At 46.3% G+C, this 15,244-nt stretch overlaps 1 protein-coding gene across 1 annotated transcript in view; it reads right to left on the reverse strand.

The window, feature by feature from the left end:
- Positions 1-3,208, reverse strand: part of LOC116898954 (SH3 domain-binding glutamic acid-rich protein) — a 20,270-nt gene extending 17,062 nt beyond the window's left edge. The window contains exon 1 of the mRNA XM_032900370.1: positions 3,019-3,208. Within this exon, the coding sequence (XP_032756261.1) occupies positions 3,019-3,063 (45 nt within the window). The 5' untranslated portion in view covers positions 3,064-3,208. The remainder of the gene's footprint in view (positions 1-3,018) is intronic.
- Between the last annotated feature and the right edge of the window lie 12,036 nt (positions 3,209-15,244).

Consider the following 15,244-nt stretch of genomic DNA (forward strand, 5'->3'; position numbering starts at 1 on the left):
CTCTCCTCTTTGTCCTGCTACCCCACTGCAGGGACAGCCTTCTAGAGAAGACACCTACCCTCCCCTGCCTTCCACATTCTCCTAGGCCAAAGCCCTCCTCAACATGGTACAGTGTGGCCCGGATCTTTGAATGCGATTGTTAAAATGGGGCTGATGCACACATTCAGGTCCTGCCGATGAGATTGTAGGCTGGTTTTTGTTGGGTCAGAACTCATTCCCTAAACCTGTGATCTTTGCGGACCACCAACACGTGTGCAGCCGAGGTGCAAGCAGCCACTGTGTGGATTTTCCTGTCAAGAAGCTGTTGGGTGAAATTCCTCATTCCTGAACACTTGGCATGAAGATGTAGGGTGCTGCATTCTCATTCTTTTTTTTTAAAGGGGTTTTTGTTTTTTAAGATGGTTTCTCCATGTCGTCCTGGCTGTCATAGAACTCGCTCTGTAGACTAGGCTGGCCTCGAACTCACAGAGATCCACCTGCCTCTGCCTCTGCCTCTGCCTCTGCCTCTGCCTCCCGGGTGTGCCACCGCCACCTGGCATGCCCTCATTCCTTATGGAAGAAGCTCTTCCACTTATGTGGTTTTAGACAGTTCTAACGTGTAATATGTAGACCGTAGCCTTAGTTCTCCTAGAAATAGTTGCTAATAACCACAGTGACTACTAATGATGACAACTATAGTGATCATTAATATATATCGTCGATGATATAATCAATTCGTGGTAGCTAGTAGAAATTAAAATGGCGGCTAGCATGAGCAAACAGCTGCCAGTGACTATCATCAATAATCACAAAACTTTCCAGCGCCTGCCCAGGCCCTGGCACGGTGCTGGGCACCCGAGTGTGGTAACTCAGGAGTCCTCATGACCAAGCTATGAGGTGAACACTATTCTTATCCTCATTTTACAGACAAGGAAATTGAGGCTTAGCAAGGAGAAATACCTCCTCCAAGGCCACACAGTTACAAGTGGCACTGAAATATTCGTCTAGGGAGTCACAGTTAACTCAGCCATTCCCAGGTCCTGAATGAAGAAGGGAGACACCACACCATACCATGCCAGCCAGATTCTCCAAGGCCAGAATGGACTCCCAGACTTCAAGAATGCAGGACAATAAACAAACCAAAGAAATCCGTGGGTTTATTCCCGTTGTCTGAAGAATACAAACAGCCACACAGATCAGATAAATGATGGGCTGGAGAGATGGCTCAGCGGCTGAGAGCACGGCTGCTCTACAGAGGACCTGGTTTTAATTCCCAGCACCCACCTGGGTGGTGGCTCACAACCATCTGTTATCACTCTAGTCCCAGGGGATCTTATACCTCTTCCAGCCTCTGTGGGCATCAGGTATACATGTGGTATACTAACATACATGAACACAACATATCCATGCACCTAAAACTAAAAACAAGTAAATGACTGTGAAAAGTCTTCAACACTGAGTGCTAACGCTTGAAACACGCTTCAAAACTGGTCCGCCAAAGCAACTCTCCTTGAAAATTTATTTTCAATCTTAAAACCCCCCACACAAGCATGAACTCCCAGGATGCAGCACAATGGTAAGGTAGCATGCTTGTACAGCAAGTGTGAGGCCCCGGGTGTGAACCTAGCACTGAAGAAACATGGATGGTGGGGGTTGGGATTTAGCTCAGTGGTAGAGCGCTTGCCTAGGAAGCGCAAGGCCCTGGGTTCGATCCCCAGCTCTGAAAAAAGAATCAAAAAAAAAAAGAAAAGAAACATGGATGGTGCTCTTATATATACCCATCAAACAGCAAGTCCACAGTCACCAATAGCCAAGGTCTGCGATGGCAAGCTCTGTGATTGGAATTCTCCACTCGAGCTGTGTGCGCCTCTTTTTCCCCTAGTCCAGGGCATCAGCTTGGGGCCACATGACATGTCAACTATTTCTAAGCCTGAGTTAGTCTCCGTCTTACAGAATGAACAGAACCACAGAAACCATCGTGGACGGGTGGATGGGACTGCCAAACTCTTTTTGTTTTTCGCCTGCCGTCTCTGGAAATTCTCCTGAATGTCTGGGCTTTGGGATTGGTGGCCTTCCACAAACTGTGGTTGGGGCTGGTACTTAGCCGAGGCCTGGAAACACCTCTGCGGAATGACTGTCAGAATTGCAGTCGCAACCTGAGACCCTGGAGGAAGCAGCTATAAAAGGAAACAGCCCCTCTCTGTGGTCTCTAAGTCTTGGGGTTAATAGGCTGTTTTTCCCATGGCCTTCCTCGTTTCTGCTAAAATACGGGCCAGAAACCTCCACCAGACAGATACTGGAGTCCACCTGAAGCCAGTCTCCTACGATTCATTCCTAGAACTGAGCTTCTAAGTCGCTCTTACTTCTTCAGCGGGCGGATGAATCCAGGCCGGAACCAGAGGGTGGGTGGTCTCGAGCAATCCAGGCTAAGCCGTGGTTGGAGCCGGCCTTTTGGCTCACATTCTGGGTGCCCTCATTTCTGAGAGCATTTAAAACTATGGCTTCAGATGGGTTTGCTGCTGTCATTGTGACATCATTTTCTACAAATAAAAGCATCACACCTACTATCTTCGAAATGCTTCCAGCTATTTCACATATAGGAGGAGTTATGCCCTGGAGGAGTTGTTTTGGCCATCTGATCCTCCCCCCCCCGCCCCACCATCATCATCTGTCTCCAAGTTTTAGTCTGTGTCTTACGGAATGAATGGTAAAGCACAAAAAAAAAAAAAAAAAAAAAAATCCAAATGACTAATACCAACAGCACACAAAGCACAGGCTAAAAAGAGAAACACTCCACCCTCCAGTCACCTTTCACAACCACATGCTAGATTACACACTTCACAAACTTTTTCCATCATCAGGAAGACAGAGGCAAAAAGCGAAGGGCACTCATGCTTACCGCACTGAGCAGCTGACTCCCACGCAAAAACAAAAACAGCATTGAAGGCCAAAGCCAGGGCATACCCACTCCTGCCTCCAGCTAAGAGTGATCCAGAAAATCACATAGGAAGAAAGCCCACGAAGCCCCCAGACACCTACCGCTATGGACCCAGAAGATGTGGCAACAAACACTTTGATAACCATTTCGACAGTCGGAAAGAGGACTCCCCCTAACACACCCCTGCTAGGGAAGTCGCTGGACAAATCCCGCAGTGACGCTGGGGGAGCAGGTGCCAGGTCAGCGCTGGCTGTGATCCAAGCCACTGCTCCCAACCCTCCCCTCCAACCAAGAGGTTAACCAAGAGTAACAGGGAGGCATCCTGGGCTTCCCCCTCCGTTTGGGATGTCAAGAAAATGATTGGCTGATAAAAGCGGCCACTGGACCCTTTCCCTTATCACTTTAAAGGCCTAACAACAGTCCCTAAAAGGCCAGGCTGTGAGCTCAGGAGCGCACCAATCACAGAGCCTGGAGCGTTGCCTAGGGCAGAAGAGGCGGGGCTGTGGGGTGTGGAAAAGAAGCCTAGGAGTCCAGAGCCTAGGGAAAAGCCCAGAAAAAGCCACCTTATCCAAGAGGAGGCTGGATTCAAGGGCTTTTGGACAAACAACAGAGTTTTGAAGACTGAAACAGCCGCAGTGGCCATTTAAATAAAGCGCGGCTTCCTGCTTTAGTTTTCTAGAGGGTTATTTAAAAATCCAACGAACTGACGCATAACAAGGATTCCTCTGTGAGTGGCCTGTTTCTTGCTTTCTCCCTCCACCAGCTGTTGGATGCTGTAAAATTTCACTGACACTTCAGAGCTGGTGGCTGCCAATGACTAACTAGAAATAATCTCCCCTATTTTAAAGGCTTTGAGGTATGTTTATAATGAGTTCTAATACATCTTATTTATATAGGTGATTTGAATTGCATTTAAAAAAATCAGAGTACAAAACTAGTAAAGAAGTCCAAATGTTGAGTTTCAAAGCAAGGTCAAAGGCCCATGGGATGGCTCAGTGAATAAAGGCACTTACCTCCAAGTCTGAACAACTTCCTGAGTTTCATCCCTAGAACTTCATAGTGGAAGGAAAAAACTAATACACATACAGACTCACACACAGAGACACACAGACACACAGACACACACATGTGTGCACACATATACACACAACACATACACAGACACACATGCACACTCAAATATAACCTAGAATTTCATAGTGGAAGGAAAAAAACAATACACACATATACTCATACACACAGACACATACACACACATGCGTGTGTGCACACATATACACACAATAAAAACTCATACATGCAGACACACGTACATACACATACAAATACACACACTTGAATACGCACAGGTGCATGTGCACATATGCACACATATACATACTCATACACGCAGACACATGCACACACATACACACAAATCCACACAGACATACATGCAAGTACACATATACATACAACACACACATTCAGACACACATGCACACACAAATGTGTACACACATATACACACAAAAGCACATGCACACTCATATACACAGACACACACACACACATATATATACACAAATACACACATGCACACAGATAAACTCATACAAACATACACAATACATACATACACACTGACACATGCATATACACATACATATACACACACAAATACACACATGCACACATGGATACGCTCATACGCATGTGTGTATATGTGCATGTACACACATATATACACAATACACAGATACATATATACACACATAAATACAGAGATACTCATGCATATACACATATGAATACACAAAGACACACAGACACATACACATGTACATATATACACACATACACTCAGACACATGCACACGCATGTATGCACATGTATACAGACAGAATACACAGACATACACATGTGTATACATATACACACAATGCACACACATACTCAGACACACATGCACACCATATACACATGTTTACACACGCATACACGCAAACACAGGCATGCACACACTGATTGAGAAATCAGATCACCAGCATTAGGGGCAAAGGCCTGTCAATTAGGAAATGCCCTGAGCATTTGCCTCCTTCTGGTACCAGACCCTCTCCTCCCTGTTATTCATCACAGAGGAGAGATGCTGGTGTTCTAGAGCAGGGTGGGACCTCTTTGGTTCCGGCGCCTGCTCTTTTCACCAGTGTCTCAGAGATCCTGAGCCTGGTCCCTGTGCCCACGTGGTTGTTATGATGAGAAAGAACACTCCCTAGAATATAGCTGAAAGTTAACTAATTCGCAAGTCAAAATTTAATTGAGCAGCACAAACCCATAGAAACAAACATAAATAATTTAGAAGGCAGAATGACAACATGACCATTTAGAGAGACATCATCAGTAATTTCTCCCCTAGAACCCGTGACATCCCTAGGCCCAGGACTGAACTTCTTCCTGTGGAGTATGTGTCACATCCCATCAGGAGGACCAGGTCACTCCAGACACAGTCTAACCACTATTGCTAGTGACCCCCCTCTTGCCGGGCATACCCATACTGTAGCATCCAGGGCTCAGCGCTGGATGGACCACTGATGTCTTTTTCCCCTACAGCACCTTCCAACACTATGAAAGCTAGCTGGAAGCAGAGCACACAGTCTCCTGGTCAGCTCAACATTGATTTCCTCTGTACAAAGTGTGTGGTACCTTCAGCAAGAAAGGGAGTCTCACCAGTTACTTCTGGAACGCAAAAAGTGCAGTAGCAACAGCCTGCGTTGTCTGGGGAGCCTCTTGCCTCTCTCTAACCAGTAACTCACAGGCAGGTAATCTGTGTCTGGCACTGAGGCTTTATTTATTACTTTTTATATAATGCAGTTTTATTATTTATTTATTTTACATATATAAGTACACTTTACTTCAGACACACCAGAAGAGGGCATCTCATCCCATTACAGACTGTCTTGAGGCACCTTGTGGTTGCTGGGAATTGAACTCAGGACCTCTGGAAAAGCAGTCAGTGTTCTTAACCACTGAGCCACCTCTCCAGCCCCTGGAACTGAGGTTTTAATAGCCTAGATCTTCAAGGTGCAGTACGGGTCACTAATGTGGAGAACTTCTGTTCAAACTCCTTTAAAGATTATACTTTCAATCAGCTTATTAATGAATGGGGTTTCAGAAGGCTATTTCGTACATCCTTGGTTTAGATACATAATTCCCTACCCTCCTCTCCACCCTCCTGTCCCCATCCCCCCCTTATTTAGTTGCCAGTGGTCACCCCATTCTTTATCAGTATATCGTAACTTTGTATTATAGCGTGTATTGGCTAAATCGGAGACACATTACTGTTAAACGTGTGGAAAATGAACAACTGGGAGACTGGAACATAGAACATTTATATCGGCCATCTTGCCAAGACTTGGGGAACACGAGAGAAGAGGAAGGAGAGAGAACATCGGGGAGGATGGCTGTGAAAGGCCGTCTCTGGACCTGACATGACCGTTACTGCTTACTACCCCACATAAAACTTGCACAGGACCAAGCCAGTTACAAGGTCTAGCATGCAGGGCAGATGGGCTCCTGAGGCCCATCCTTAGCTGAGGAGGGTTGGGCGGTGGTAAGGGGAAAGACACTTTTCTTTACATGCGATTCCCCATGTCCCAGTGGGTGACCCACGCCCACTACCTCAATTCAGAGGATTAGAAAATCAGTCATAAAGTGGGAGAGATATGTAACGGGAAGTCTGGGAGGGGAGGGGGATATAATCAAGATACTTTAAATCCATGAAGGTTATAAACCAATTCTACATTCATTCTTTCCTCTGTTTTCAAAATATCTACACTGTGTATGGACTGTTCCTTTTCCTACCCACAAAAAAATACCTTTCCCACCATAAAGTCTGTTACATGAACCTTCTAGTTTTCCTCTCTCCGAGGACTGTGTAAGACAGTAATAAGCTCATTTTCTGACTGCCAGGTGCACGACAAATCTAAACTGTGGCTGCGTTCTTGTGTTCTGTGGAGAAGACACACCTGCTCAGAGGATGGAGCACACGTTCACTGATGGCGTTCCCTCCCGCTGTGATCTGTGTGGTCTACAGGAAAGCGAGAAAACACCTGCTAGCTAAAGGAACGGCTGCCAGGTTTTTGGAGTTCGTCATCAGCCAGCTTCACTCTGGGCACTTTGCACAAACTGTACATTGCTCTGGACAGCCCTAACTTAGTTTCCACTCAGAGTGGGGATATTGATCCGGTTCTCTTTACATGATACAAATGAAAGTCTACAATGCTTCCCTCAAATTCCCAGTGCTTCCTTTTGCACTGTGATTTTTTTTAAGTATATTCTTGTTTTGGTTTGTTTTTTTTTCTTTTTTTTTTTTTTTTTTTTTTTTTTTTTTTCTTTGTTCAGAGCTGGGGACCGAACTCAGGGCCTTGTGCTTGCTAGGCAAGCGCTCTACCACTGAGCTAAATCCCCAACCCCTGGTTTGGGTTTGGTTTGTTGTTGTTGTTGTTGTTGTTGTTTACTGTTGTTGTTGTTGTTTTGGTGCTGGTGCTGCTGGTAGTGGTTTGGTTTGGTTTGGTTTGGTTTGGTTTTGGTTTTTTGAGACAGGTTCTCTCTACATACCCCTGGCTCTTCTGGAATTCTCTATAAAGACCAGGCTGGCCTGGAATTCACAGAGATCCTCTTGCCTCTGCCTTCCAAGCACTGGGATTAAAGGTGTGCACTCCCAAGACAGGCCCAGGTTTGTTTTTTTTTTAAATAACCATTAAAATGTATAATCAGGACTCTGAAAAGTCAGGCTGAATTCATGAAACGTCCTATTGAAATTGCTGAGCTTGGAGATGACACACAGAATGGTCAGATAACCCAAATAAGTTTTAAGTTCAGTATGTTTCTGAATGAATCATTTTCCACCTCCGAAAGCAGCTGTGTGGCCAGGTAAACACTCAGGGGTGAACCACTCAGCACCTGTGCTGGATGAGAATAGCCCCCAGAGGCTTGAGTATCTGAGAATTTGACCCCCAGCGGGTGAAACTGTTTGGAAAGATGAAGAGGTGTGGGGTGGCCTAGCTCTCTCTCCCTCAATCAACTCCCTCTCGGTGCCTCCCCCCACCCCCTGCTTCCTATTTCTGCCTCAGGATGTAAGCTACCATGCTCCCTGCCATGACAGTCATCACCTAACCCTCTGAGACTGTAAGCCCCTAATAAACTCTCTCTGCTATAACCTGCCGAGATCACAGTGTTTTGTCATGTGTTGTGGGGTTCCTGGCCCCAGAGAAAAGGCCATAGACTTACTCCAATTATAATTAAAAGATTTATGGATTAGTGCGAGCAGGGCAGCAGTCTCTGAGCCAAACTTGAACTGAGGGAAGAATTTTTAATGGTAAAAATCACAAGAAGACGTTGTCCACACAAGCAAGCCAAGGGCTGCTCTGCTCTGCCAAGACTAGGTAGTCAAGGCAACCTCAAACTAGTCCTTGAACGTCTGCATAAGCAGGTGACAGGAGCCAAAGAGCAGTTAGTCATAACATAGCAAGTATGGACATTTCTGGGTTGGGAGGGTCACTGAGTCAGGGTTACAGGGAACTTATCTTCCAGGGAAGAAGCGGTGGCTGAATACCAAGATGGACGCCCAGAATAAAATGGAGTTTGTGAGTCCAACATTTTGTTGGTGGGAAAAGAAGATCAAGAATTCAGGTTCCTGGAGGGTGGTAAATATCTCAAGATATGTCATATACAAATACAAAATTGTCAGAGATTACATAAAATATTCTGTTTTTGTTGTTAGGTGTTCCCATTTGTTTGTTTTGAGACAGGGTTTCCTTGTGTAGCCCTGGCTATCCTAAAACTAGCTTTGTAGACCAGGCTGGCTTTGAACTCAGGGATCTGCCTGCCTCTGCCTCCAGTGCTAGGGTTAAAGGTGCATATCACGATGCCCAGCAAAAGATAAAAATATCCTTTAAGAAAACAAAAGTAACTGTGTGTCGAGGAGCCAGTTCAAGGCTAGCCTGGTCTATGGAGCCGGGCCAGCCAGAGCTACATAGTAAGAGCCTGTCTCCAAACAAGTAGGCGCTGGAGAGATGGCTAAGTGGTTGAGAGTACTTGCTGCTCTCGCAGGAGACCTCGACTCGAATCCCAGTTCCTTTTCACAGCTGAGAACTGTCTTTAACTCCAGTTTCAGCGCCTTCTTCTGGCGTTCTCAGTCACATACACAACACAAGGAGTAAAACACCTATTGTTGGTATTTTTGTCTAGGCTCTGCCCCACAGTTACCTGGCAACAGCCAGGTAAGGCTAACACTATAAAAGGGGCTTCTTGCCCCCTTCCTCTCTCTCTTGCCTTCTTGCTCTCCGTCTGTCCTCTGGCCCCTTACTCCCCTCTCTCCCAACTCCCCCTCCCCCCTCTCTCTCTCCAAGTGCTCATGGCCGGCCTCTATTCCTCTACTCACCCTTTCTCTGCCTTTCTCTGTCTCTACTACCCTCTCAACTCCCCTCCCCATGCCCTGAATAAACTGTATTCTATACTACACCATCATTGTGTGGCTGGTCCCTCAGGGGGAAGGGATGTCTCAGCATGGGCCCACAGCAGGGGCCCCTTCCCCCATACCTGACTGCACATCCACCAAACATATTCTTTCTCTCCTTTACTTTTATAAAACACAACACCTATACACATAAAATAAATCTTCAAAAAATAAACATTTTAATTAAAAATGTAAAGAACATAAAGTTCATACTCAGCTACATAACAATTGTGGGGCCAAACTGGACTACAAAAGATCCTGTCTCAAAAAACACAGTGCTTAAGAGAATTAATAGAAATCTGCCTCTTAATTTATCTTTTACCTTTAATCCCAGTACTCTGGAGACAGAGACAGGCTGATTTCTATGAGTTCAAGGCTAGCCTGGTGAGACACTGACTGTAAAAGATATAAAAAAAAAAGTGATGGGCAACCTGAAGGAACTATTTACAGCACAAATCACAGACCAAGTTTTGATACTTCAAAAGTTCTTCCAAATCAAACTTTACAAAGACTCATAGCAAGTTTAAAAGTGAGCTAAAAGGCTAGGCTCACCCTGGTAGACCAAGTCACTTGAGAGGCTGCGTTAAGAGGATCACTTAACCCATGAAGCTGGAAGCCATGGCGTCTGGACCGCGGGGTAAACATCAAAATCCTTAGGCACTGGGGTCCACCTCTAGTGCTGCCAAAATAAAAGGTGAGTGAGGGAGAGAAATTACATAATAAAGCTAACAGGCACTGACCTGAAAGCCCAAAGAAGAAAGCCACACCCATGTAAAAGATCCTAAGATCTGATTCGCTAAATAGATCACAACATTGTGGCCAGATGGAATGTGACCAGTTTGGAGCCAAATTACCTTGGGCTATCTCTAGTTTCCTTAGTGGACTGGCCACTGTACAGGCCCGTGGTTGATATAACATATATCTGGCCATCTGGTAACTCCTTTTAGAAAGCACCAACAAACCCTCGCTTAGAAAGCACCAACAAACCCTCGCTTCCACTAGCCCGAAGCACCTGGGGCCTATAGATTTTCCTGGTTTGCTGTAACCTGCTTGGTATCTGACGGCCCCGCCTACATATTTTACAAGTGACTTGATTTGTGACTTATTTTGTTCTCTATTAAAACTTTATGAAGCGTTTACCATGTTGGAACATGATATTAGAGGTAAGATAACTCTGCGCTCCAGGTCATTCATATTTAGCTCCAGAATAAACTCTTCGTCCCTGGGTTGGTTTTTTTTTTTTTCGTTGTTGTTTTGTTTTGTTTTTTGGCTTTATTTTTGTTTGCTTGCTTTTTGCATGACACCAATAAAGCTATTACAGCTGCCTACCCTTCTTAGAAACAAGGAATTTACAATTAAAAGTGCCAGTTTTAACACTCGAACTCAAAAATATCAGCTATAATTCTACCACCTGAGTGAGTGACTGCCTGTTGTCGGTTTGGAAATACCGTACACCAGTTTTTGTGCTCACATTTAGTTTTAGCAAGAAACCCCACCATGTATAAAACCAAGTTAACAGGGACACTCTGTTCTCAGTCCTCTCCCTTCCTGGCACTGCGGTAAGGAGCAGGGTCAGCTGTAAATTCCTTGGTCGCCTGGGCTCCAGCTTCTCTGCCAACAAGACCTCCCGGACCCGACCTTGTCCCAAGCACGCATGCGCGCACCTGGTGCCCCGCCCCCAAGCCCCGGCCGGCCCACCATCTTTCCCACAGTGCCAAGTACGCATGCGTATACACGAGCTAGCGGTCCCAGGAGGCCCTGCGTGGTTTCCATGGCGACGCCCGCGCTTCCTTAGGTCCCGGGTGGAGGCAGCTGCTGTAGGAGCGTGGAGCAGGTAACGGCCTTGGCGCCGCCGCCGCCCTCCCGCAGCCCTGGTCCGGTCAGCCGGTGCTGGCCTCTCCGGAGCCCGGCGCCGCGGGTCTCTCCGTTCACTCGGGCCTCCGGCCTCGCCTTGCTTTGGCGGAGCTGGTAACGTAGCCCCGGTGCCTCCCAGCCCGGGAGCAGCGCACACCCACCCGGGAGCATGCGCCGTCGGTGGGGGTCGCTGGTCAGTGTTCCCCTCCACCTCCAAAGTGCAGAGAGCGAGAATGGGGGCCCAAGCCTCGGTGCTTCGGAACCCGGAATCTCTGTGGTGCATTCACCACCTCGCAGATGTGCTTTTCCTTCCACCCCTGGCACCTCACCGTGCCGCCCCATGGAGCGTCTTGCATCCGTCTGAACCGCCTTACTAGTTTTCTCGCCCACAGCTCAGCCTTGGGGCTCTTGATCAACCAAGCTTACCCTGAGTGCTTTACGATTTTGTTGTTTCCCTGACAACAGTTAATTCGTTTCGGGCCAGCCTTTTTGTCCGAGCGTGACTCCGAACCTGTTTTCTGTCTGCACAAATCACATAGATGGAGCCATCCCGTTCCAAAGACTCAACGCCCAAATAAATGCCGCTGAGCCCAAAAATGTGTGTATCCAGCTCGCGGCCCTTCTCGGAACGCCAAACGGTGGCTCAGCAGCCTGACCCTATCTGCCAGGTGTCTAAGGCGTTTCCATGCCAGCTTGTCCGAGAAGGTGCCTGATAACCACGCAGCCAGGCTCCTCTAAAATGCATATATAATCCACCCGGTTGCTGAAAACTCCATTCTTCTTTCACCCCACCCCACTCCCAGAAACTTTGTATCTAGTTTGACTTTATCAGCACACCCTTTCAAAATACATTCGGAGTAGATTTCGAAATACATTTCTCCCAAACTGCACGGTCACCACGTAATTACCCGGATTATTTCAGAAATGCCTTGGGTTTCCCTGATAATCCCCTTTCTCTACTTGAGCATGGTCGTTTTATACTAATAACGTTTTACAGGACTGGGAAGTCCGTGTTTATTTATACTTAAAAACTCCAGTTTTTAAGGCAAGACTACATACATAAGCCTGTGTGTAGAGTTGACAAATTAAACCTCGATCGAGTCCCTGGATTCACAGTATGGTGAGTACGGTGAAACAGACCGTGCAGAAGAACAAAAGCAGAGTTGTCTTCCAACCCTACCCTCTGATTCCATCCTCATCCCTTCTCTCCCAGGATCCTTAATAGCAGAGGCCCTCAAAGTACGGTGTGTTTCCCACTGTCTCCCTAGACCTTGACGCCAAGCGCTCATCTGTCCCAACAGCTTTACCCACAAACCATAAACACTCAGCAAAGTGATGCCACTTTTACTGTTACAGAGATACACCCAGCTCACCATGCATGAGCAGGTACCTCGAAGCATACTGAATAGGAACCTCTTCCACTGTAATTCAGGGCTCCCCTAACTGTCACACAGCACCCAGTAAACCACCCAGCCCTAGTGATGAGTCCTGAGTGTTTTTTTCCTCCTGCCGCCACCCACCTTGGTTCAAGCTGCCACTTCCTGTCATCTTACAAAAACCAAAGGTTTATTTAAAGGTTTGAGTCAATGGTCAGTTGACCCTGTTGCTTGAACCTGTGATAAGAACCCAGTCGCTACTAAAGGCAAGTTCCAGGGATCTAAATTCTTCATGGTACAACAATTTGTATCTTATCCCTTTAAGACAGAACTGTGATTAGTTTCTTGCCAGCATAGGACTTTGCCCCAGAACATGCCAATTTATTTACCTTTGTGTCCATCCTGGTTCCTGTCACATGACGGGTTGGAATAGTGAGTAGAAGGAACATCCAGTACAGACAAATCAGTGTGAACTTCTAGGTGTCCTAGTGCGACATCATTGAAACAGAATGAAATTGTCAGTAAGAAACACTAGGGGAAAGTCAGGGAGCTAGAGATACTCACCTATGATGACCTGTCAATTTCCTCTGAGCTGCAGTCCACTGCATTTCCAACCACTTAGTAGGAGCAGACAGGAAGCAGACAGGTACGGCCTCCCATCCAAAGGCAGGACTTTGCCATATCCAGGGACTGGAAACTAAGTAAATGTATGAAAATGATAAATGATCAAAACCCACAAAAGCTAGTGTGTAACCATCCAAAGGTTGGGCTGACACTTTCACATTACAACTCTTGAAGGTGTCTGTCTGTCTGTCTGTCTGTCTGACCGACTGACTCAGAAGAGAGAAATGTGTGTTTCACTGGTGGATGTCTTTTTCTTTCTTAAGATAGGATCTCAATATATAATTCTGACTGGCCTGAAACTTAATGTGTAGACAAGGACTGTGTAGACAAGGCTGGCCTCAAACTTGGACACACACACACACACACACACACACACACACACACACACACACACACTTCTAGAGAGCTGGGATTAAAGGTGTGCTTCTCTGTGCCTAGATCACTTGTAGATTTTTAGAGTAGGGCCCCAGAACTCATTGAGGAATCATCTAATTTCTCATTTAGGCAGCTGAGGCCAAATGCTGACTACACTGACAAGGTAGAGTATAAATCCAGACAGCTTGCCAGTCTCACTTTTCTTCTGCCTCTCCATCAGTGTTGATTCTTTTCCTCTCTAAACAGTGTTCTACTGTGTAGCCTGGCTGTCCTAGAACTCACTCTGTAGACCATGCTAGCCTTGAATTCAGACATCTGCCTGCCTTTGCCTCCAGAGCACTGGGATTGCAGGTGTGGACTGCCCAGCCATCAGTGCTACATAATTTCCCTTTGTCAGGATTTAGAGGGGGTCAGAAATTAGGTAAGTATCAGAATGCATTGTTTCGAGCCGCTTTAGCCGCTTTCTGTCAACCCCACACCGTCCAGTGCGCAGGAGCCAAGGGAAGAGTGTGTCTGACTGCACTGGTTCCAGCAGGTGCTGTGCCTTCTCTCTGCCTTACTTAGGAAAGGGCTCCTAGAGCACTCTATAAACCTCCCTGTTTGTAACTTGGTATTCTTGTTTGTTATACAGAAGTTTTCATTTAAATACATCAGTTTTGTTCACTGTGCCTCGCCAAATCTTGTGTTTTCATCTAAGATACTTTTCTCAACACATGCATCTCAAGCCATCTGACAGCGTTTTAGAGTAAGGAATGCAGTAAGGATCCACTTTGGACTTACAGATGACCTCTGCCCCATGTGGGGTCTTCTTGTCCCTGTGTCCACCTTTATTCTGTCCCAGGCTTCTGTCTGTGTGGACCGGTGTGCACCTCTATTTCATCAAGCTTGCAGCTCTGCCTCGCCCCTGTCTGGTGGGCGTGTCTGTGGGCGTGTCTGTGGGCGTGGTTCGTGTCACCTGTTGTTTTTCAGTCTCCGTCTTCTTCTATGCTTACTGCATGCACTTCGGTATCATTTTGTCCAATTTCCAAAAGTTAGCCTTGATGCTTTGCCTAGGTTATGTTAATCACATTAGGGACAACTACATCTTTAGAATCTTTGTCATTATGATATAAGAACAAAATGATTATATAAATCTTTTAGTGATTTAAAACTCTCTTCATAGTAATCTTAGTTTACATGTAGAAAGGGTTTTATATCCACTTCATACCCTACACTTTTATTTCATTCTCTTTGGGGAGTCTGTGTGCAGGCATGTTCAGGTACATGTGGATGTGGCCGTGTGTGCGGGCCAGATTTTTTTTTTTGGTTCTTTTTTTCGGAGCTGGGGACCGAACCCAGGGCCTTGCGCTTCCTAGGCAAGCGCTCTACCACTGAGCTAAATCCCCAACCCCCAGGCCAGATTATTTTTAAAGAACCGCTGGGTTGTTTTTTTTTTTTTCAGTTGTAGTGCATTGTTATGTACGTGTGAATGCAGGTACTCATGGAAGCTGAAAGAGGGCATCCTCCCCTGGAACTGGAGTACAGGAAGTGATGAGCCTAGGACGCCAGTCCTCTGTCAGAATAGCAGTTGCTCTTAACTAGTGAACATCTCTCCAGCCCCA

This window comes from Rattus rattus, chromosome 4 (assembly GCF_011064425.1).
Source record: "Rattus rattus isolate New Zealand chromosome 4, Rrattus_CSIRO_v1, whole genome shotgun sequence".
In the NCBI taxonomy this organism is placed as follows: domain Eukaryota; kingdom Metazoa; phylum Chordata; class Mammalia; order Rodentia; family Muridae; genus Rattus; species Rattus rattus.